Source organism: Camelina sativa, chromosome 4 (genome assembly GCF_030686135.1).
Source record: "Camelina sativa cultivar CO46 ecotype springtype chromosome 4, ASM3068613v1".
Taxonomy (NCBI): Eukaryota; Viridiplantae; Streptophyta; class Magnoliopsida; order Brassicales; family Brassicaceae; genus Camelina; species Camelina sativa.
The window spans coordinates 10,183,591-10,206,234 of NC_141883.1; the positions used below are offsets into that span (position 1 = coordinate 10,183,591).

Below are 22,644 nucleotides of genomic sequence, written 5' to 3' on the forward strand. Positions count from 1 at the left end.
TGTGCTGAAACCTCATGGTGATCGGTCTGTTTTCTCTATCAAATTGGAAGAGCTTCTCAATCTGAAATCTTAATTAGTTTTTAACTTTTTTTTTTTAATAATCGTTTTGTTTGTTTTAATGATGTTTAGGAAAAGTAGTGAGCAAAGTACTTGTTTTTCTTATATATATATAAGCGTTTTGTTCTCTTTTCAAATATATCCTTTTTTCAATTGATTATGTAAATACAGTTTTTTTTTGCCCTGGAAAAAAAAAAAAATATGTAAGTTGTTGTTTTTTTTTTATCTCTGTAAGAAAAGAAATAATTATAGAAACGAAATGAATATAAATAGCTAGAGAGCAAAAGGGAAAGGTGAGAGAGAAGTGAGAAGACACATAAGCAAAAGAAAATGAGAAATACATCGTTGTTCTGTTGTACATTCTCTTCATCTTTCAGCACACATATCCTTCCATTAGCTCACGACCTTCCTCCGTTGCTACGAACAACAAGAACAAGACTCTCCCTTCTTTCAATGCCACCAAGCCGGATGATGTTGTTGTTGGGTTTGAAGCAAAGTCTCCGGAATCAGCTGTCGTTATCCGAAGCAGCAGGGGAAGAGGACGTGGTGGTGGCAGCAGCAGCAGCAGTCGAAGCAGATCACGCGGCGGGAGACGTAGAATCTTTCCGGTTGGGGCTCCGCATTATTCAAGCGGCAGCAGGAATCTTCTGGGGGCAGGGTGTTCGGTCGGTCGGATGAGTTTATGGGTTTTAGGTGGTTTAATCTTGGTTGCATAAGGATTATGTATGAGGTCCGGTTTAGTTTGGTCTGAGATTGATTTGGAGCCAACGGTAAAGTACTAGTAGGTCTGTCTAAGTTGTCCATTATGGGGTTTGTATATATAGTCTCAAAAAAAGACTCAAACCATATTATCGAATTAAAATGGATTTCGTATTCAGACACCAATTGATGTTTTAGCAAAACATATTATTATTAATGAAATCCATAATAGCAGAAATTAAATATTCGAACCAATATATAATTAAATGTTGGAGTGGGCATTTTGAATATTTTCAGTTTGGTTAATTATTATATTGAAGTATTGAACTAAGGAACGAAAACCAAAAATGTCATGTATACGTACGTACGTTGCAAAACCAAGATCGATTAGCTCCGCATAATCTATCCTCAAGATCCAAGAGTTAAGATGCAGCCGCTCAATTAAATTATCCATGATGATGATGATCACAAGACTCGAGATGAAGAAGCAGTACATGCATGACATGTTCCAAGACCGAAAGGAAAAAAAAAGTTATTATTAATTATGTCAGGTATATATGAGACATACACCACATACACACTCAAGGTATGCCCAATACTTGCTTATAACTACCCAAAACAGTAATCACCACAACACGCTTGAAAGGTAGTCAAGACACGCCACGGCAGATGGTCACATGCTCCCAATAGCTAGGTTTGTAAAAATATGTTTGAAGGTTCTGATCAGTTTCAGTTTCTATTTAAAGAATATAGAGGAAATAAGACTCATTGATGATTTAGAGAAGTATTGTATCATATAATTGACTGCATATGCATATATCAATGTAGTTGACACAGTTTAGAGAAGAAAAAAAACTCATGTCATGTCGAAGGTGCTGATATGGTTGATAATGAAAATAATTTAGTTTTATCTACCCTTCCATTCTCAATTTAAATTTGCCACAATATTTAAGTATATATGATCAAACTGGTTGCTTCATGAGTTAGGGTTAGGGTTGACACTTGTAATAATCTCTCTTAATTAACTATTGATTGACTTGAACCAAAAAAAAAAAAAAAGAGTTAATTAACTTTGAATACGATAACTTGGACGGAGCCTTAAACACTCCAACCAGTGCAAGATCTCCGCGTTCGGGTCTCTCTCGACCACCACAACAGTAGCCGTGATCTGCATCACTCCTCTATACGAGCCAACGCGACCGCGAACACGAGCCACGGCTCCAATTCTGATATTTGCGGCTTGTTTCCGCGCAGCCCTTGCGAGGAGCAGAATCGTGGCTGGATCCCACCGGGAGAAGTAAGAAGAGGAGAGCTGGTTGAGCCAGAGGATGCACGTGACGCAGCCGGTGCCATCGTCGACGTCGAACTTTAGGAACTTAGGGGTCAGGTCGCGAGAGACGATTGTGCCCACTGTCTCCACGCGTGAGACAAACGCCCCGCTGCCAACTAAAGAGAAAGAGTTGGATTCTGTAGGCGACTGTGTCAGGCAGTGGATGTCACGCGCCACGAGTTTAGCGTGTATGTTTAAGAGTGATCGATCCATGGCTGGGCTGAAGAAAAAAATAAAAAAAAGATGAACAATTTGCATATTGGATAAAGGAAACTGAATTAATTGTTTATAAAATTTAGAATGCCTCAAGTACAGTGTGCAAGCAGTTAAAAAAATCAAAATCATTATAAAACTTTTTTTTCATATACAAACTGTTTTATTACTTTTTTGGTAGAGTACTTGTTTTTATTATGGAGGTGTTAATTTCCGTAACCAAACTAGGATTTATCCCGTGGTACACCACGAGTCCATTTCTTTTATTTTTTTGTTTGTTTTATAAATCAATAACCCCGTACATTCTAAAGAAATTAACAGTCAAATGTTTATAACAAATAGATCAAAATTTAAATTACATTTATGTATTAGTTTTGTTTAATGTAATATTATATAATTGTATGTGACTGTTAATTATAGGATTTAACCCATAGTTTACCGCAAAATAATTTGTTCTCAATTTAACATATCTAATATTCTAATATTGATAATGTTAGCAAAATAATGAAATGATAAACTATTTGTGTAACACCAAATTAATGATAACTAAATTTATATTCATATTGATCCAAATCATTCGCACAATATAATTTTATTGCGTGTTATTTTAAATTTTAATTGTAAATATTCATTATATATTAAAATAACTCAAATGTAAAATAATATATATTTGGAAATACTTGTTTGGTTACAAAAATCCTAAAACAATTTTTTAAATATATATCCGTTTATAAAAATTCAAATTACATCATATGCTGAAAAAAATCTAAAATTTTATTAACTTTATGTATTAAGTAGTAATTCAAATAATTAAATGTAAGATTAAATAAAAGTGAAAGGAGAATTCTATTTTATTATAACATATTGCTTTAAATTAGGTAGATAGATTTTAGGAAATTAATATTATCAAATACGGAAATGATTGTGTTTGGTTGTAAGGATTGTAGAGAATTTAGTTGGAACTTGTTTGGATACAAAGATAAGAGAGGATGGCACAAAAATGTACTTCAAAAATGTTAAGATAGATGATTATTATAGAATCTATGCTTTATAGGTGATTTACTTAACCTTCTTGAGAATTAGAAGGTACTGCAGTAAAGAAACCATAGCATGATAGATGACAATTTTGAGTTCTTACTATATGATGCAGAGCAGCACTAACCAAGATTTCAATGAATTAGACACAGTTAACAGACAATGCATAACTCGTTTTTTTTTTCTTTTTTTTTTTTGGGTAAGAGTAGGAGAAACTATTGTATGGTGCGATGTCATTTTCGAGTTTACCTTTGCTTCAGATGCAGAGAATAATAAAGTCCACAAGTTAAATGCATCAAGGACAGTTGATTACCATTTACAAAAGAAATCAACACCTTTTTCAGTTTCTTCTTTGATAAATTAAACAGAACCAAAAAAACACTAGTGATCTGGACTCCTGGACTGTCACTTATATTAATATACTTGAGTACTCTATGTCCTGATTCCAATTTGTGTATTTCTAAACAAAAAAAAAAGAAGTGTAGTTTTGTATACACTAGTGAAATCAATTTATTAAGTTAGAGCAAGAGGAAAAAAAAGTTAAAGCTAAGTCCATGACCATGACGCTACGAAAGATATACTAGAAAAAGCGATCTAAAGAACTCATACGTGGACGTACGAGGTGGATTTAAAGTGGGTGAGAGAATGAGACACGAAACTTCTTGCGCATATGACTATTACTTGGGAGGTAAGCCATACCGCGTACCTAATGGTTCAATTCCTTATGAACTAAAAGCTAATGAAGCTTCCTTGACCAAAAAAAAAGAGAAGCTAATGAAGCTTCAACATAATTAATTATCTTATCTATGTGTTTTTATGTGATTAGGAAGGCTAAGTAAAGTATTTGCTTACCTGTGACTTATTTGCGGACCCAGAGGATCTTCTAACTTAATCTGCAATTTAGAAAAAAGAGCAAAGTAATAAGAGTAATTAGACAAACGATGCGCATCAAAGCATGAATATAATCATTCAAGATGATGACTTTAGTTTCCAACACAAAAGAGCTTAGGCCGTATATACGCAGTATTATTCTAGGTTCGATTCCAGCTCAGTGCTGTGCAACTACGAAGCTAGGAGATCATTAGAAAAGAAGGGTTCACACAAGAGGATAGTCTTGTTTTATGGCTTCACTGTAATTTGCAATTAACCACACGCAAAAGTGAACATCAAAGGTTTAGGTGAGTCTATAATGCTTCATTGGGAAGTAATTTAAAGAGGCATGTCATAAAAAGGAGATAAAATTTCCCCTCAAAGAAAAGCAAACTCACATACCACTATAACAAGAGGATACATAGAAATGTTACCAAATGGAGAAGATGATTCGGATCTCATGCGTCTGGTGAAGGAGCTTCAAGCTTCTCTAATGAAGAATGATAAGCTGGAGAAGGAAAACCACGAGCTGCGTCAAGAAGTCGCTCGCCTAAGAACACAAGTAAGCAATCTTAAAGCACATGACAATGAGAGAAAATCAATGTTATGGAAGAAGTTGCAGAGCTCATATGATGGCGGCAATACAGACGGATCTAACCTGAAAGCCTCAGAGAGTCTCAAATCCAACACAAAGGGTCAAGAGGTCAGGAATCCAAATCCCAAGCCAATGGTCCAAGCACAGTCTACAGCAATAAAGCCACCACCACCTCCACCACTTCCATCAAAGACAACACTTGGAAAAAGATCTGTACGGCGTGCTCCAGAAGTTGTAGAGTTTTATCGTGCCCTGACGAAGAGAGAGTCTCATATGGGGAACAAGATCAATCAGAATGGAGCTATGTCTCCTGCATTCAGCAAAAACATGATTGGTGAAATCGAGAATCGCTCCAAATATCTTTCAGATGTAAGTACAGTAAAGTATAAACTTTGTCCACAAATAACTTAGACAAAGTATTATCTAGGTGCAGAGTATTTACTAAACCATTAGAAAAACAGATTTAACATGGGCAAGAAAAGATCTCCTAACGGTGTTTGCGCATTTGCAGATTAAATCTGACACTGACAGACACAGAGATCATATCCATATCTTGATAAGTAAGGTGGAGGCCGCAACATTTACAGACATATCAGAAGTGGAGACATTTGTGAAATGGATAGACGAAGAACTATCTTCTTTAGTTGATGAAAGGGCAGTCCTAAAGCATTTCCCTAAATGGCCAGAACGCAAAGCAGATTCACTAAGAGAGGCTGCTTGCAATTACAAAAGACTAAAGAGCCTTGAATCAGATATTTTGTCATTCAAGGACAATCCAAAGGATTCTCTGACGCAGGCTTTGCAAAGGATTCAATCGTTACAAGACAGGCGAGCATGTATAAAGAATATAGTAATTACTAGCAACTTCCTGATCTTATCAAATAACACGAGTTAATAATGGCTTTTCAAAATCTTCAAAAAATTTCAGGTTAGAGGAAAGTGTTAATAACACAGAGAAGATGAGAGACAGTACAGGGAAGAGATACAAGGACTTTCAGATACCGTGGGAGTGGATGCTCGACACAGGATTGATTGGACAGGTAGCTACGTGACTAATTAATTCTGATTATGATGAAATCTAATAACACTATACGTTGAAATACATACACCACTACTTTGACAGAAGATTTACCTTGTTTCAGCTAAAATACAGCTCGCTGAGGCTAGCTCAGGAGTACATGAAGCGAATAACCAACGAACTGCAATCAAACGGAAGCGCTAAAGAAGGAATTCTTATGCTTCAAGGGGTTCGATTTGCCTACACAATACACCAGGTAGATTAAACTAATCTGCTATAAACAAGCTTTGTTCATATCTATTTGGTTATTTACTAACAACAAACAATTCAATTCAGTTTGCTGGAGGTTTTGACGGAGAGACATTACGCGTATTTAATGAGCTAAAGAAGATCACTACTACTACTACTACTACTACTACTACTACAAGTGAACACAGAAGATAAAAAAAGGATGTAAACAAAACTGTTGACACATCTCTGATAAAAAAAAAAAAATCTAGCTTTGTTATGAATTTGAGTATAAAAGACTTGTGTGGTGGTGTGCAAATGACTAAGAGAAGGGAACCATGTTGTAATCTATAGCTTTTGAGATTACGCATTAGATATGTATGTAAGTAGTAGGAGGACTAAATTATTTGATATGCCTAAGTATATCTTGTTTATCCTATAGTTTTCCAATGCAACTAGCAAAAACACAAAGCCCATTCTCAATTCCAGATTACTACTCATGTCAATGTTTAATAAACCCACTGGCGAAGACGAAAAACAGAACAAGAAAAGAAGCGATGAACATACCTCGGCAGTTTTCTTCAATCATCACCCATCGATTTTTCACAGTTTGAGTTTTTCGAGATTCATGGCGCTTAAAACCCAATTTAAGAAGAAATTTAAATGGCGCTCAAAACTCAAAAGACAGATTTTTGTGATTTTTTTTTATTTTGAGGATCTGTAGAAGCGACAAGGCTCTCTATTTCAAAGAGCAAGGAAGAAGACACTGATCACTGTAATAAAATATCTTAGTCGGCAACACAGGCCCAATAAGTATAAGCTATAATAAAATATCTTAGTCGGCAACATAGGCCCTATAAGTACAAGCTAGTAGTATAAAATAATATAATCCGACCCGGCTCCGAAACTATCGGATCCGTAATGACCCAAACCAAGTAACCAACCACCACGTATTTGATCTTATCCGGTTATCCCAATGTACCACTCACTCATCAGGACAACCGATTTTTTTCCGGAAAAAGGAAAAAAAAAAAAGAAGGGTGCGGCTTCGGTTCTTCTTCCCTTGCTCTCCAATCTCTTATTATCCGTTTGATTTTTTCTTTCTTCTTCCTCTTCATTAAATTAATTCAAATCAAAATAACAGAAAGAAGAACAGCGACGGTGGTTTCGATGGGGTCAAGTGCATCGAAGAATAGTGAGGACGATGACGATGGTTCCAATGGCGGAGGAGGTCAGCTCTACGTTTCACTCAAAATGGAGAATTCTAAGGTTGAAGGCGAGCTCACTCCTCATGTCTACGGCTCTCTCTCCCTCATCGGTTCCTGGGATCCTTCCAAAGCTGTGAGCATCTCTTTTTTTTCTTCGTCTTTACTTCCGATTCATCCATCTGGATTTTGATTGCGTTTCTGCGTCGTCCGTTTTTTTTTTTCCAATTTTGATTTAACAGCTTCCGATGCTACGTGAATCTGCGTCAATGTCGGAACTGAGCTTCGTTGTTCCTCCTGATCACGGTATTACTCTATTTGGTGGACTTGTTTAGCGATCGTTTAGTTTGAAGCCTATGTTTATAATCAAAGCTGCTGTGTTTCTGTGAATTGTAATCTAAGCTTCTGCACCAACTCTTTTGGTTTGGTTTCGTGTATAGAGACTTTGGATTTCAAGTTCTTGTTGAAGCCAAAGAACAGGAATACGCCTTGCATAGTGGAGGAGGGTGAAAATAGGCTTCTTATTGGTGGTTCGTTACAAGGGGATGCTAGATTAGCTCTGTTTAGGCTGGAAGGTGATGTGATTGTTGAATTCCGAGTCTTCATCAAAGCTGATAGAGTTTCTCCATTTGATCTTGCTACTAGTTGGAGAGCTTACAGGGAGAACCTCCAGCTTTCTACAGTACGTGGAAGTCCTGATGTCAGCATTAATCCTGATCCAAAATCTGTCGAGGTAAGTAAGTATCCGCAATTCAATCTATCTGTAATGTTTTTGGTTGTGTCAATCCTGACAAATGAAAACTTTGTTTGATGTATCATAGCAGTGTCCTTCAGAAAGTTTGGAGCTCGATCTTGCGCATTATGAGGTTCCAGCTCCTGCACCTTCTGCAAACTCGTCCCTTGTTTATGCGGCTGACAATGCCGAGAATCCACGATCTCTTTCAGCTTCTGGTACTTTTCTTAATGATAAGACTACAAACACAGCACCAAACATTTCTGAAGATTCTGATGATAGGGTTGATGGATCTCCATCTGCAAAGGTGCTACTTTGATTAGTTGCTTGGTTGATGCAGATCCTCCATTAATTAACTTCCGGCTTTCTTATTTAATCATTGCCATACATCTCACCCATAGGAAATGACGATCATTGTTCCCGATTCCTCAAATATCTATTCGGCTTCAGGAGAGGCTGAGTCCAAGTCAGTGGGAACACTCTCACCGTTTCAGCAGAAAGATGGTCAAAAGGGACTCTTTGTTGACCGCGGTGTTGGCTCCCCTAGGCTAGTCAAGTCTATTAGCGCAAGCTCCTTTTTGGTCGATACCAAGCTAATCAAGGTTTGGCCTGAGCTAGTTTCTATTCAGTGGGGTCATCTGAAATTTAAGAATTTTTTTAATATTGTTCTCACCCTTTTATTCGTTTTGTATGTTAGAATTCAATGCCAGCCGCTGCAGGAGCTGTTGCCGCAGCAGCAGTAGCTGATCAAATGCTTGGACCGAAAGAAGATAGACATCTAGCTATTGTCCTGGTATTTTTAGACACAAAGATGTTGTCCATAGTTTTTACAGGTCGTTTAGCATATGTTTCCTAGTTTGACCGTTGGAGCTGGACGTTGTTGTGGCTGGTTATTTTCTTTAACTTATAAACGTAAATGAAAAAAAAAATGAAAAAAAGGAGACTGGATGTTCTATTTCACACCGTTCCCGTCAAAATTGTATCAGGTTGGCTTGCCAGCTCGAGGAAAAACTTTTACTGCAGCAAAGTTGACAAGATATCTACGCTGGTTGGGACATGATACTAAACATTTTAATGTTGGAAAGGTTAGCTATTATTTTGTTGGTACGATCATTGATTGTTTTAGCGTACCCTGTCATAACGCAACCCTTGTTGGAAAGATTGACTCAAGCACTGCTCCGTTTCTTTGCAGTACCGACGGCTTAAACTTGGAGTTAACATGGTAAGGCTGGTTCTTAAACCGAGGGTTTTACAATTTTCTGTCCTCGTTTTGTATGATTTGTGATTTAAAACAAATGAGTCTTTTGTAGAGTGCTGACTTCTTCCGAGCTGACAATCCTGAAGGTGTAGAGGCACGGACTGAGGTAAATGAAAATTGAACAATTTTGTTAAGCCATTTTCCGACTGTGTCTTCTAATTTGTGCGTCTAAATCTTTCTTATGATATTTTCAACTTAAATTCGTCATATTGGGAGGTGTTTTGTTCACTGGTAAATGTTAACACTGTTTATCTTCTTCTTTGCACATAGTTTTAATATATCACATGCCACTAGGTAGCAGCACTTGCAATGGAGGACATGATAGCTTGGATGCAGGAAGGTGGTCAAGTAAGTATCTTGGTTAGAAGTAAGTTCCTGGTTTTTTTATCTTGCATTGTAAATAGTTTTTGGCTGTAGGTTGGAATCTTTGATGCAACTAATAGCACACGAGTTCGACGGAATATGTTGATGAAAATGGCTGAAGGAAAGTGTAAGGTATTGAAGCTTTGATATACTGTGATGATGTTTCTCATATAAAATGGCACGATTATTCTTCTGTAAAGAGCATGATTGGTTAGTAGTGTTTATTTTCAACGAATTGCTTTGATGCAGCGCCCAGAATGCTGTCATGACCACCTTCGGCTAATATTGAATATGGAATTATCCTTCGTAACTGATTCACCTTTTATCTCTTATGCAGATCATTTTTCTGGAAACGCTATGCAATGATGAGCGCATTATTGAAAGGAACATACGTCTTAAAATCCAGCAAAGTCCTGACTATTCAGAAGAGTACGATGTTTACTCCGTAACTTATACTGTATTTTTACGTTCTCCTTCACGGGTCAACTAAGTTTTATCCTACTCTGCAGAACGGATTTTGAAGCTGGAGTACGAGACTTTAGAGACCGTTTAGCCAATTATGAGAGGGTCGGTATACAAACTTGCACTTTCTTAACGTCTCTTAAAAGCTTACCTAACTTTGCTTTATTGCATTATTATCTTGGTACTTGATACAAATGTTGAGCTTACTCTTTTTGCCAGGTTTATGAGCCTGTAGAAGAAGGTTCTTACATCAAAATGATTGATATGGTCAGCGGGAACGGTGGACAGATACAAGTATGTCTCTATCTGATTCTGTTTTGGTGTTTCACATGGCTATTTCATGTAATCTTAATCTCAATATGATACTTGATGGTTTTGACTCTTTGTGACTTTTATTCTATTTTTGTTGCAGGTGAACAATATTAGTGGTTACCTTCCTGGGAGAATTGTGTTTTTCTTGGTAACAAATCCGTAATTCAGAATCAATAGGCTATATCTCTTACTTGTTTTCTATATTGATACGTCTTTAGCCTATTGGCAACATGCACAAAATTAGCTTATAAGTAATATACTTGCATAGGTCACTGTGTCCATCGCCAACAGACTCAACATTCATCGGCTGATATAGAATATAATTTAGAGTGGTCACAACATCTTAGATTTTTGAAGGCGCTGATTTTTCTTCTAGGTGAATACGCATCTCACACCACGACCAATACTACTCACTCGGCATGGAGAAAGCATGGATAATGTTAGAGGCAGAATTGGAGGAGATAGCGTAATAAGGTATGTTCTCTGCTCTGTTTCCTCCAAATTCTGTTTGATTGTTTCGGTGTTTTTTTTTTGGTTTTCCATCACATTTCCTTATGAATCCATCACATTTGTGAGATCACCTCATGATATGCTTATTTTGATCCAAATTTGTTTTTCTTGTTTAAATGAAGAAATATGTCTCTCATAACCTTTTGCAACTTTGTAACGCAGTGAATCTGGAAAACTTTACGCAAAGAAACTTGCCAGCTTTGTTGAAAAGCGACTTAAATCAGAAAAGGCTGCTTCGGTAAGTACCACAAACAAGCTACAATATGTGGGAATTTGGTGCATTAGAAATTGTGTTTAAGAAAACTTGATACTTGACCTGGGTACAATGAAACACGTTTCACAATTTGAGAATTCAATTGGAAGTTTCTGTTAAGAACTGAACCTTTGCGAACTCTAACCCTTTCGTTTCCAATTGGTATAACTTATCCGTGATAGCTGGTTTATAATGGTGAATCTATAGGTTACACATTTGATATCTTAACTACTTGATCGATGTAGGATAATGTCATGCCACTGCATTTCTTGCACCAATAGTTAGGCAGTTCTCCCTCGCTTTGCCTAGATAATCATTTCCTCCGTTTAATCATTTTGTTCCCAATGGGTTAAACTCTAAATCAGATGAATTCAGTGATAGAAAGTGTCTCAGGATCAAGAGAGACCATCATTCTTGGTTGATACAATATCAATTTAGATTTAGTACACCATCCCACTCATTTAACTCAAGCCTCTTTTGGCACGGGATCTCAAGGGATCAATCAGTTCCATACTTGGTTGGTCTGGAATAAAAAAAAGTTATTTATCTCAGATTTGGACCAGTACACTTCAGAGAACAAACTTAACAGCAAGTTCCATTGTCGGATTCCCCAAGGTTGGTGTTTACCTACTGCGAGAATGTCTTCTGGCTCTTGAGGTGTATAATATTTTGCTGCGAGGAAATCGATTTCTCATATTTTCATCTTAGGTGCAATGGCGGGCCCTGGACGAGATCAATGCTGGAGTTTGCGATGGGATGACATATGAAGAGGTAAAGAAGAACATGCCAGAAGAGTACGAGTAAGTGACTTGGTCAAATCTGTATATGTAAAAGAGCGTCATTATTAGTTGCGACATCGATACCCTCGTGAAACAGGCAATAAGCTATCAGACTTCTCTAACTCATCTTGTGGTGCATATGACTGCAGATCTCGGCAAAAGGACAAATTACGATACCGATACCCTCGTGGAGAGTCCTACCTTGATGTAATTCAACGGTACGTTCTTCTCCTGTTCTTCTTTTAAGTTTAGTCATAAACTAAATCACAAGAATATATTGCTTCCTTGACAAATGCAGGCTTGAACCTGTGATCGTTGAGTTAGAACGACAAAGAGCTCCTGTCGTCGTGATATCTCACCAGGTTATATTCCGGCTTAAACTGTAATACTTTGAAAAGAAAAAAGAAAACCACAAACCTTATACTTTGCTGTTGAACCCTCTGACTTGTCACTCAGTTCTAATCTTCCTCTTTCTGATGATTTTTTATGCAGGCTGTTCTGAGAGCCTTGTATGCATATTTTGCGGATCGTCCTCTCAAAGAAATACCCCAGATCGAGGTAAATCTGAATTAGAATATGTATGAGTGATAAGCTTTGAGAGAGTTTTGGATGCAAGCCATATACATAATAATATTTATGAATGTTCGAACAGATGCCACTTCACACGATCATAGAGATACAGATGGGAGTTTCTGGTGTGCAAGAGAAGCGTTATAAACTCATGGACTGAATCCAAACAACAACTATTTCCACAAATCTCGACAGCTCTCAGTCTTAAAGTTTTTTTTATTTTACCACTGCGAGTATGGTTGCAGATATCTCTGGGCTGCATTTTGGTAACCCAGTTCTTAATTTATCCACCAAATATTTTTATTTATACTCCCGAATGTCCTGTAATTTCAAAATGTTATACGTATATTCTTCATAATAATTAAATTTAATACTACAGATACAACTGAAATTACTGTCTTGTCGATTAATTTTTAGGATACCGTTCAGTTCCTTGGGTTATGACCGAGACTGATTAACCGTTATCTCTGAGTGTGATATAGTTAAATTTTAGAAATATTTTAGAAACTACAAAAATAAAAATAATTGAAATAAAAATATGGACACTACCATCGACAATTGAAATAAAAATAATATCTGAAAATTGAAATAAAATTTGACTTTTTATCAAAAAAAACAAAAGTTATCAGTTTAATATCTGATATATGGGTCATCAGCCCATACGATATTAACTCTATTTTTTTAGGGAGAAAGCCCGTTATCAAAAAAACAAAAAGTGTAAAAATGCTGATATATGGGTCATCGGCCCATACGATTTTAACTCTACTTTTTTAGAGAGAAAGCCCGTTATCAAAAAAACAAAAAAGTGTAAAAATGGTCATATATGGTCCCGGCGGGGCTCGAACCCGCGACCTTCGGCTCATAAGACCAACGCTCTAACCAACTGAGCTACGGGACCGTTTGCGAATATAATGTGTTCTTAATTTACTTATATGCTAAATTATGAAGAGATCCTTTGTAGCAATTGTATGAGGAAAATCAGAATTCTTTGAGAGCAGCTGCGGAGAGATAAATCGGTATTGTTTGATATGATCACCATCCACCAGGGTAACAAATTAATGAGATTGAATAGTCGTTATAAAGCTATTGATGTGTTTGGGGTGGTGGGTCGTAAGCTCCAAGTCACCAACCAATAATTTGAATTTTAAGCTTTTTTTTTTTTTTTTTTTGTCATTCTTATACATATTTTATTGTTCATAACACACCTTGTGGGGGCTGCAACATTGACTTATATGGCCTCCTTAATTATCATAGTGGTAGACAAAACTAGGCATCGGATCCTGATCGTTTTTTGTTCTTTTGTTTTCCTAACATATCCTGGTGTTGAATTTTTGCCTTAGATAAAAGAGTACTATTTGAATTATGTATGAGAAAACCTTACTATAACACGAATACATGATATTAAGTCTTTCTTTGTGTGTGTGCACCATAGAAATGACTTTTAAGTCTATGTAAATCATGTCAATCCGGAAAGAAAATTTCTTACCTTTTTCATTTGGCTAGTGTCCCGCGCAAAACAGAATGCTTTTCAGGCAAAAAAATTTACTATATATAGTCATAATTATGCACTGAGAAATGGGTAAATATGCGCGTATAATTATGCACTGAGAAATGGGTAGCCATAATTATGCGCGTATGCTTAATTTTATATGTGGTGGTACGTTCATGTCTATATAACTCATTGATGTCATAAAGAATATATAAAGTATCATTGATTTGAGAAATAATAATAATATGAAAATATACGTCTTCATGCTAGATTGCTAGTTTGACCTACCCAAACATTTTGATATAATATTTATTTAACCTAGGGTTTAGGTAAGACCGAAAATCCAATCAGTATTGCCTGAAAACAAAACTATATGGCTCGATCAGTCCCGTCCTAAGATTATTTCTCATACTTTTTGGAAGCTGTAAAAAAACGGATACAAAGGAAAGTGAGATGTCTACGTGACTTCTACAAATTTGCTTAGAACAAAATTCTTAAAATGTCATAATGTAAGAAAAAATTTAAAATTTTTGAAAGCACACGCACGCATATATGTATAGTGCAGGGTGGGGGCCAAATAGGTTTTTATTTTTTTTCCATATTTGGATGGTGGAGATGTACTCGACTCTGAATTTTCCAACTTTTATGTTTGTCAGATTCCAAATAACTAGTCATTTCATTGATATCGCTCAACACACACACACACTGTGTGGTCCATCTTTAATAAGTAATCAGATGCGTTTTCAACGAGCGAATTCGACATCGCCAGAAGAAAAAGCAAACAAAAAAACAAAGAAAAAACATTGAAAGTAAACGTCGTTAATTTCGTAACTACGAATTTCATATCTAAAATGAGAACAGAAATGAATTGCATTTGGTATGGAGCATCATTATTACTACCGAGGTTTATATAGTGGTTCGAGTGTGTATTCGATTTTAATCTTTTCAAACATACGATTTGAAATGTTAACGACCAGCGAATACAGTAATACCTACCATCACTGGTTACAAAATAAAATAGATAAACTTAATGTTTTTTTTTTTTTGCTAAATACTACGTACAAATTATACATCAACTACGTAACATATTTCCCAAACACGAGGTTTTGGATACACACATACAAAGCCCTCACAATTCGACTATCCAACAAAGCATTATATAGATGTAAACAAAGTAATTATTATTAAATAAGAAAAACTAATAATTCAGATCTATCTTCCATACTTGCAATTTTCCTGATTGGTTTATAATTCCAATAACTTAAAAGAAAATAATATCTCCTAATAATAGTGGTATTCATTTTATAAAAACAAAAAAAAAAATTAGAAAGATTTAAGCAAAAGGCCCACACTTGACCTAAATAGAATAGTAAAAAAGTGTCAAGTGGCCTGTGAGTAGGGCCATGACCACGTGATTTCGTTTCTGATTACATTTCTTCTATTTTCTCCATTCTTATTTGATTATTTCTATATCCTATATACTTTCTTTGATTTCACAATTCACACTATTCAAACCCAAAACCCTCTGTTTTTTTTTTTTTTTCCTTTAAATCTTTTTTTGTCTGTTTTGAGCATTTTAAATAAATAAAACCCTGAAACCTAACAAAAACAAAGCTTCACACTCTTTCTCTCTCTTTCCCTCTCTCTCTTTTAACTAAACACTAAATTATCGATCCTCTCTCTTATTCTCAAAAATCGACGCTAAATCAAAACTCCCTCAAAAGCACACAAGAGAGAAAAAGAAAAAGAAGAAAAACCCTAATGGAATCGGTGGATTCCGGGTCACATCGATCCGACCCGGTAAAAGGAGACGACCCAGGTCCATCTTTCGTCTCTTCGCCACCGGCTACACCTAGCAGGTACGAGTCACAGAAGCGACGAGACTGGAACACGTTCTTGCAGTACCTCAAGAACCACAAGCCTCCTCTTGCCTTGTCACGGTGTAGCGGAGCGCACGTGATCGAGTTCCTCAAGTACCTCGATCAGTTCGGTAAGACCAAAGTCCACGTGGCGGCTTGTCCTTACTTCGGCCATCAGCAGCCTCCGTCTCCTTGCTCCTGCCCTCTCAAACAGGCTTGGGGATCTCTCGACGCTCTGATCGGACGGCTGAGAGCTGCCTACGAGGAGAACGGTGGACGGCCGGACTCAAACCCGTTCGCCGCACGTGCGGTTAGGATTTACTTGAGGGAAGTCAGAGAGAGTCAGGCAAAGGCTCGTGGGATCCCTTACGAGAAAAAGAAACGGAAACGGCCACCAACTGTCACAACCGTTAGAGTTGACGTCGCTTCTTCGAGACAAAGTGACGGCGACGCTTGTACCGTCGGTGCTCCGTCTGTCGCCGTGCCGCCTTAATCAAGATTAATTAATATATTATATATAGTGATATTATTATTTATAGGGGTTTTCTTGGTTTTATGATATATACTTATCACCCGGCTTATTACTATATATGATGTCTGTATGGAACTCACTTCACCTTCTTTTGTTCCGTGGTTACTGGTCTTATTAATTTTTTTGAGTTGATCGTGATAACATATTTATATAAAACTTAAAACGGAGAACGCATTTTTTTTTTCTTTTAGTTCAGTGGATCTCTGATGCATTAAGTTCTTGAATTTTGAATTTTTATAAAATTCGGACCACACACTTTCAAGGACTAATGCGGTTTTTTTATTTATTCTTATATCATGAATTATGTAGATCTTACTTTTTTTCGATTCTGATAAAACGTTATCATTGAAACAAATCATGAGATTTGATTGTCAATAATGTTTTTCATATTATATATTTTCTATAGGAATTATGTAGATGATCTTACTTTTCAGAGATCAGCGAAAGAAGACGATGACGGATTAATTAAAGAGACAGATGAAAAAGCAGAGGTGAGAGTTGCTCAGCTTGCGTTTATACAATCTGTGTAAGAATGTATCGTATACACATGGCTATTTTTTTGAACATATATAATGTCGACTTTACCTCTTTACTAATCCTACATTATAAAATATTTTCAAGCAAATAGTTTAAAAATACTTTTTAGCGGACTATATATAAAACGTGTGAAAAGTTATGAATTCGTGTATTCCTGTTAATGCCTTGTATCACATCTGCGTGTCTGCGCACATACACAAGTTCTAATCCTCATGCTCTTTTTTTGTTCTTATAATTATTTATATGGTACATGCATGTAAATTAATCAGTTTCTAAAGAAAAATATTTACAATTTTCCTATCAAGATTGTCTAATTAATCGCCAATAAACTCAATATCTCTAAGTTAAAACAAAATTTAATTTGTGACCATATATATTGGTTAGAATATTTATTTTGTGTCTAGTTTCATGAGTAGTATATATAGCTAGGTGTACGTATGTGCTTTCATATACGTACAGACGCACGTGTACGTAAATAACCTTGGAAATATGGTAAAAGTCACATGAACAGAGAACAAGATCGTGACTCTTGAGACAGTATTGTTTGCCACTATTTCCGACCGACAAAGGCCTCGTGTTCACTGTGTTCTAATACGTGTCATTCCACACGTGTGTTCTTCAACCCTTTTTTACCTTTTAACCCTTACAGCTTGTGTTTGCCTTGTATGTTTTGTTAAAAATAGTTGTTATATTATGTTTGTCAGTTTGATATTATATTGACTTTCTATTTCGAAAACTAAATTTCTATTTTGCAATTCAATGATCAGATTTTGTCTTAGAAAACAATTCTAGCAACTAAGACAATGTCGATTAGCTAATACAATGGGGTTTAAAGAATAATGCAATGTTCAAATACTTTAGTCTTAGTCCAATGGAGTCAAGTTATATAAAGTACAATGGTGAAGTAATGGAAGTAGTGTTTTCTTATTCCTCTCGTCAGTAATGACGTAGTTTTTGGTTGACCATTATAAGATCGTAAGGTTTTCGTGACCGTTCTTAATTAGCTTGTGACCTTTTATGTATACATATGTAAAAGTCTCGTATTAGCCTACATATAATGTAATCGTAGCGTTTGCATCACGAGTCTATATATTTTGAGACGTTTTCCCCCCTATATATGAAAGATAGCTTAGAAATTAGTGGTCCTTCAAAATCATTATCCGCATTTGTTTTGTTCCTAATCACCACCACATGGGCTTTGAAAAAGACGAGCCAGCAGCCAAGCTACATTATATTATCCTACTATAATTAATGATTATACCTGTAAGGTTGTAACCAATTAGATACATTAATTACATTTCAGTTTGATAGAGACTAGAACGATACATGGACGATGGACCCATCAGTCAGCCAGCCAGCCCCTTGAAAATAATATGAACAGTCTACTTATTCAAACCATGTGACATGTCATATACTCTTTATTTTTTTGCCCAACGGACACGAGAAAGAACAAATCATTTATTTTATTTTCAACAAATCATTTATTTTGTTGCTTTTATTTAGTACCACATTTTTATTTAGTTTCATAAACGTCTTTCCAAATTACTATTAAGAGTAAAGTTATAGTATTTAAACATAGATTTAATATGGTATTTTTGGATATCCATTAAGAAGTATCCAATGAATGTGGCAACATTCATATGTAGGATAAGAGGGAGACGAATTTGACTAATAAGCCAAATTTACTAGCTGAAATAGTCAGCTCCTTTAACTCCAATAATGGTTAGTAACTTCGTATACACGTATGAGGAAGTTTTCCTTTATGTCTAATCGTTTGAATTAGATTTTTTTTTTTTTTTTCTGAGGTCGAGAAAGAAAGGTTTGAAGTCTTTCTATACGCTTGTGTTATATAACTATCGACAGCGATATATAAACATAATTTCGAGATATAGATGGTATATATGGACCGTATGGTCAACGTCGGAGTTAGTAGTGGGTCACGGTCTCAGACTCAGTACTGTTCCATCTTCAACCCTTAGGCTACTTTCCTACTAGTGATAGGCGTCTGGCTGTTTTGGACTAAAGCCAACTTAAATATACGTTTTCGCCAAAAATAAATAATTGCCAGAGCCGAACAGAGGAGACAATTTAATATAAACCTTTAAGTACTGTGTAAGTACTGCATCTTTTCCACCAACTAGTCTTGTAATTAATAACACAAACATATAAAACTAATAATGCGATTCTTCAAAGGCTGTGAACAAACAAACATACATTACATTCTGATACATACTAATGTGATTCTTCAAAGGCTGTGAACAAACACACATTCTGATACATATATAGTATTCATTAAATCCCAAGATCTAGATAGCTTTTTTAGGGTGTGTTGTCACATAAGTAAAAAGAAACAGGAAGGGTTTAAAGCAGGCCTGCAATGTTGATGTATGAGGATAAAGAGGTTTTGATACGTTCCAACACATCCGACATCTTATTAACTCCTTTCCGGCAAACCAGAGGGAAGCGTTTCATGTTGAAACTGCGAATGAAGTTGCCGGATGAATATTTGGCGCATGCGCCAGGCATTTTATTACCTTTGTAAGCCTTGCAGATGTAGCTTATGAAGTTTTCATAGTCCTGCAGTAAAAGAGAAAAGGACAACAAGCTTAGGTTTCAAAGTCAAGAAACATCGAACACAAACACATACAGAGATCTTCTTTTCCCATTGATCAATGGATTATTACGGACCGCAATAATCTTATAAGATTATGAGAATCTCAAATTTTAAACAAGTGGATGCATTTTGTGAATAGGATTAAAATGAAAGCGAACTGAATCTGAACCATCACTACAGGTAGTAATAATCAAACTTTTATGCTCCTCATAACAGTTCAGTTCTCATCAGCTTTTGCCAACAAGCCTAGGGGTAATTCTACTTCCCGTATGCTGAACACAACTAAAGACTATACCTTGATTCGAAACTGCTTAGGCCCATCTAACTCACAAGAACAAGGATTTTTCACATTTGAAAACCACTCACAGGGTTTTCCACCCGTATAAAACATGGCTTCCTCATATACATGATAACAAAGAATGAATACTTATCTCAAGTCTCAATGACTGAAAACTGAATTATAGCGTAATCAATCATGCATGACGAGTGAGAGAGTGAATTGACCAAGATTAAGAATTTATTACTTCAGGAGATAGTGAAAAGAACCAAACTAAACGAACCTCATAAAGTGGCTGACCATCCACGACTACCCAGGGTACGTATTCATGAGGAGGCTGAAGTGCCTTCGTTTCGGCAGCATAGTGCAACGCAAGCTGCAGCAAAGAAAAAGATTAGAAACTGAATGCACAAGTCTATGAAATCTATAACCCAGAAGTTTCAAAACAAGAACATGGTAAATCAGATAAGTAGGAGACAGCCTTTAAAACTGTCCATGGCATTCTTCTATATTCCTTGCTTAACCAGGCAACACCATTGCAGAATGGTACACGTTCCAAGCTACACAAAGAGAAGGGATGACTAACCTTGTTTCCATGTCCACTGCTGAGACAATCGGCAACAGGCTTTGAGTTGAGATTGAGCTTCTCATAACACATCTCCCACTTTTTATACTTGTGTTCAGTCACCAACTTCTCGATACAGTAGATGAACGGGAAATGATCACTCTGCAATACAAGGTAACAAAATTGGAAAGTTACTCTATGTCACAAGCTTGTGACAGCAACAATCAGATCTCTCATCATCACACATACCAATTTAGGCCAAGCATCAATCGCACAAGCTTCTACTGTATCCAAGAAGCATTCATATGCCCCGTGCTGCCAAAACCAATTAGTCAAATCTCATCAGAAGCACACAACATCAAAATCTAGGTTAAGAAAACACCGATTTCATAAAATTAAAAAAGCTTAATTCAATCGAATCGGAGACATCGATTTCGTAAAATTGAAGAAATAAACGAAGAAGCTAAGGAGGACCTGGCAAACAGCAGTGACGTTATCGGGGCGGAGCTTGGTATTACCCCAAGGAGAGAGATGAAGATCAACGATAGATATGAGATCGTCTTCGAATAGCTTCGGGAGGTGGTTCACTATGAAGGCGGAACAATACGGACAGAGAGACTCATAGTACAGGCCCAAGGAGACTTTCGGAGACGAAGATGGAAGAGATATTTCCGATGATGATGCATAGCCGAGAAGAAAGACATAGCAGACTAGGAGAACAACAAGTTTGCTCGGCATCGACGCCATGGATGCAATTGCAAGGTTTTTTTTGTCGTCGTCGCCTTCGTCTTCTTTAAAGACCGTTCAATTAATATATATCTCGATGCTCTCGATAAACACGGCATGTTTACATTGGTGTGGGTGCCAAAGTTAAAGGGACTCGTGTAGGTTCTAAAGCCACGTGTCTCGATTCCTTCGTCTACTAAATTTGTAAAAATTGTTTGATACTAATTGATACTGTGACCGTCGTTAGCTCAAACGCAAAATAGTTAACTCATCATAATCAAGGCTCGATTAAACCAATTTGTTTCTCCAAAACTTCAATATAAGAAGAGTCAAATAATAAAGAACAGGTCTCAGTGACAAGGTTTTGCAGACAAAAATGAGTTGCACAAAGATCTAGATGTTGCTCGGATACATAAACACTCTTACTCTAGCTCCCTGCGAAAACAATCACCAAACTATATATTAGAACCCCAAACAAATCACAACAAGAGCTACAATATACAATATATGTAAGGGAAATCATTTGAATTACCATTGATTTAGGAGGCAAGTTTGATGTGAATTTGGCTCGAACCACACCACTGTTACCATGAGGCCTTGTGACTTTGCCCCAAATGCATCGGTAGTGACTGCCGTTCTTCTTTGTCTTGGCCTTGTAGATGTAAGCCATTCGTTTACCTTTGTACCATCCCACTTCCTCCGTGGTGTTAACTCCTTCGACTTGGATTAGGGACGTGTTTGGGTACTGGTTAGACTTCGACCTATTCATATATAACCAACCATAAAGCGTCTTTAAGGACACAATTCTGACTAATGACCAAACCAGAAACAACAACAACAACAACACTTTGCAGCCTATCACACACTTGAAGGTAGATTATTGAGCTTATACATATGTATAAGCTATTTCCAAAAATAACTATTTAAGTTCGGAATCAAAGTACACGATCAAGAAGATGAGTGGGGACAAGTAATTCAGTTTTGTGCTAAATGTAAGACATGTGATTACAATAGTTGTTTTGGGATAATAACAGTAAGTAAAATCATTATCTTAAAGAGAATTCGAATCCTATAATTAAGCAACTAATCTAAGGTCACAAAGTGTACTAACCAGCCATATCAACTAAACCAGAACTAAAAAAAAATTAACAAATCTGTAAACAATGGCGCACCTTTTGTACCCAAGTATGGTGCCTCTGACATAGAGTCTGCATCAAAAGAAACAAAACAAAATTGAGTGAAGCAACAACTTAATTAAAAAAGCCTTAATGGATACAAAAAGGTTAATTAACGAGATTGATTACTCAGCATAATAAGCGAGAGTACTGAATCAGAGAAAATAGAAGATGAATATAACCTGACAGGTTCTCCCTGACGTCCCTTCACCATTTTTTTTTTGTCGAATCGTCGTCCGGTGGAAGAATTTAGCAATTTGCCTTCAGAAACCCAAACGGAGACGAAACTCTAAACCAAACAAAAAAAAACCCTAATAGGTGACTGTCATTAAATGACATCGTTTTGACCTTAATGGGCCTATAATTTACTGATGGGTTAC

General features: G+C 36.4%; 6 protein-coding genes, 1 non-coding gene and 1 pseudogene across 19 annotated transcripts; 4 read left to right on the top strand and 4 right to left on the bottom strand.

Annotated features, from left to right (window-relative positions):
- Nucleotides 1-14: 14 nt before the first annotated feature.
- On the top strand, nt 15-786 carry LOC147945668 (uncharacterized). The gene is made up of 2 exons (XM_087509326.1): nt 15-24; nt 385-786. Exons 1-2 carry the CDS (start codon nt 15-17, stop codon nt 771-773), a joined length of 399 nt encoding a protein of 132 aa, XP_087365452.1. The 3' UTR covers nt 774-786.
- An 870-nt stretch (nt 787-1,656) lies between these two features.
- Nucleotides 1,657-6,759, bottom strand: LOC104754877 (CST complex subunit STN1-like). 2 transcript variants are annotated; one of them, XR_015596685.1, is made up of 5 exons: nt 6,613-6,759; nt 4,863-5,109; nt 4,639-4,754; nt 4,187-4,227; nt 1,657-2,306 (listed from the first exon to the last, which is right to left on the bottom strand). XR_015596685.1 is itself a non-coding variant. In XM_087510110.1 (3 exons), the coding sequence occupies exon 3, from the start codon at nt 2,297-2,299 to the stop codon at nt 1,823-1,825; it is 477 nt and encodes a 158-aa protein (XP_087366236.1). In that variant the 5' UTR covers nt 2,300-2,306; nt 4,187-4,227; nt 4,639-4,754; the 3' UTR covers nt 1,657-1,822. The 2 variants fall into 2 exon arrangements, 1 of the variants encoding a protein (XP_087366236.1); XM_087510110.1 differs by lacking the exons at nt 4,863-5,109; nt 6,613-6,759.
- LOC104754876 (INCREASED PETAL GROWTH ANISOTROPY 1-like protein 1) lies at nt 4,296-6,484 on the top strand. 2 transcript variants are annotated; one of them, XM_010477161.3, is made up of 5 exons: nt 4,296-5,168; nt 5,311-5,627; nt 5,728-5,839; nt 5,942-6,073; nt 6,154-6,484. In XM_010477161.3, the coding sequence occupies exons 1-5, from the start codon at nt 4,632-4,634 to the stop codon at nt 6,259-6,261; spliced, it is 1,206 nt and encodes a 401-aa protein (XP_010475463.2). In that variant the 5' UTR covers nt 4,296-4,631; the 3' UTR covers nt 6,262-6,484. The 2 variants fall into 2 exon arrangements, 1 of the variants encoding a protein (XP_010475463.2); XR_015596684.1 differs by having other exon boundaries at nt 4,327-5,168; nt 5,311-5,635.
- A 144-nt stretch (nt 6,760-6,903) lies between the features above and the next one.
- LOC147945669 (6-phosphofructo-2-kinase/fructose-2,6-bisphosphatase-like) lies at nt 6,904-12,881 on the top strand. 10 transcript variants are annotated; one of them, XM_087510111.1, is made up of 24 exons: nt 6,904-7,085; nt 7,190-7,386; nt 7,493-7,556; nt 7,691-7,983; nt 8,075-8,290; nt 8,385-8,585; nt 8,681-8,776; nt 8,970-9,068; nt 9,176-9,205; nt 9,294-9,347; nt 9,536-9,589; nt 9,659-9,736; nt 9,942-10,033; nt 10,114-10,171; nt 10,286-10,360; nt 10,479-10,526; nt 10,755-10,852; nt 11,051-11,126; nt 11,637-11,756; nt 11,850-11,941; nt 12,070-12,138; nt 12,219-12,282; nt 12,413-12,478; nt 12,573-12,881. In XM_087510111.1, exons 1-24 carry the CDS (start codon nt 7,022-7,024, stop codon nt 12,648-12,650), a joined length of 2,382 nt encoding a protein of 793 aa, XP_087366237.1. In that variant the 5' UTR covers nt 6,904-7,021; the 3' UTR covers nt 12,651-12,881. The 10 variants fall into 10 exon arrangements, 6 of the variants coding, with proteins under 6 accessions (XP_087366237.1, XP_087366238.1, XP_087366242.1 ...); XM_087510112.1 differs by having other exon boundaries at nt 11,694-11,756; XM_087510116.1 differs by having other exon boundaries at nt 6,970-7,085; nt 8,681-8,872.
- Nucleotides 12,882-13,314: 433 nt separating this feature from the next.
- On the bottom strand, nt 13,315-13,388 carry TRNAI-UAU (transfer RNA isoleucine (anticodon UAU)). Its single transcript has one exon. It is a non-coding gene; the product is annotated as a tRNA-Ile (tRNA).
- A 1,929-nt stretch (nt 13,389-15,317) lies between these two features.
- On the top strand, nt 15,318-16,533 carry LOC147945671 (protein LIGHT-DEPENDENT SHORT HYPOCOTYLS 6 pseudogene; annotated as a pseudogene). Its single transcript, XR_015596690.1, has one exon. The product of XR_015596690.1 is annotated as a protein LIGHT-DEPENDENT SHORT HYPOCOTYLS 6 pseudogene (transcript).
- A 2,540-nt stretch (nt 16,534-19,073) lies between these two features.
- LOC104754874 (gamma-interferon-responsive lysosomal thiol protein) lies at nt 19,074-21,287 on the bottom strand. The gene is made up of 5 exons (XM_087510117.1): nt 20,838-21,287; nt 20,613-20,678; nt 20,385-20,525; nt 20,082-20,174; nt 19,074-19,484 (listed from the first exon to the last, which is right to left on the bottom strand). The coding sequence occupies exons 1-5, from the start codon at nt 21,108-21,110 to the stop codon at nt 19,269-19,271; spliced, it is 789 nt and encodes a 262-aa protein (XP_087366243.1). The 5' UTR covers nt 21,111-21,287; the 3' UTR covers nt 19,074-19,268.
- Nucleotides 21,288-21,352: 65 nt separating this feature from the next.
- Nucleotides 21,353-22,573, bottom strand: LOC147945672 (large ribosomal subunit protein eL33w). The gene is made up of 4 exons (XM_087510119.1): nt 22,447-22,573; nt 22,262-22,297; nt 21,622-21,850; nt 21,353-21,524 (listed from the first exon to the last, which is right to left on the bottom strand). Exons 1-4 carry the CDS (start codon nt 22,476-22,478, stop codon nt 21,483-21,485), a joined length of 339 nt encoding a protein of 112 aa, XP_087366245.1. The 5' UTR covers nt 22,479-22,573; the 3' UTR covers nt 21,353-21,482.
- Between the last annotated feature and the right edge of the window lie 71 nt (nt 22,574-22,644).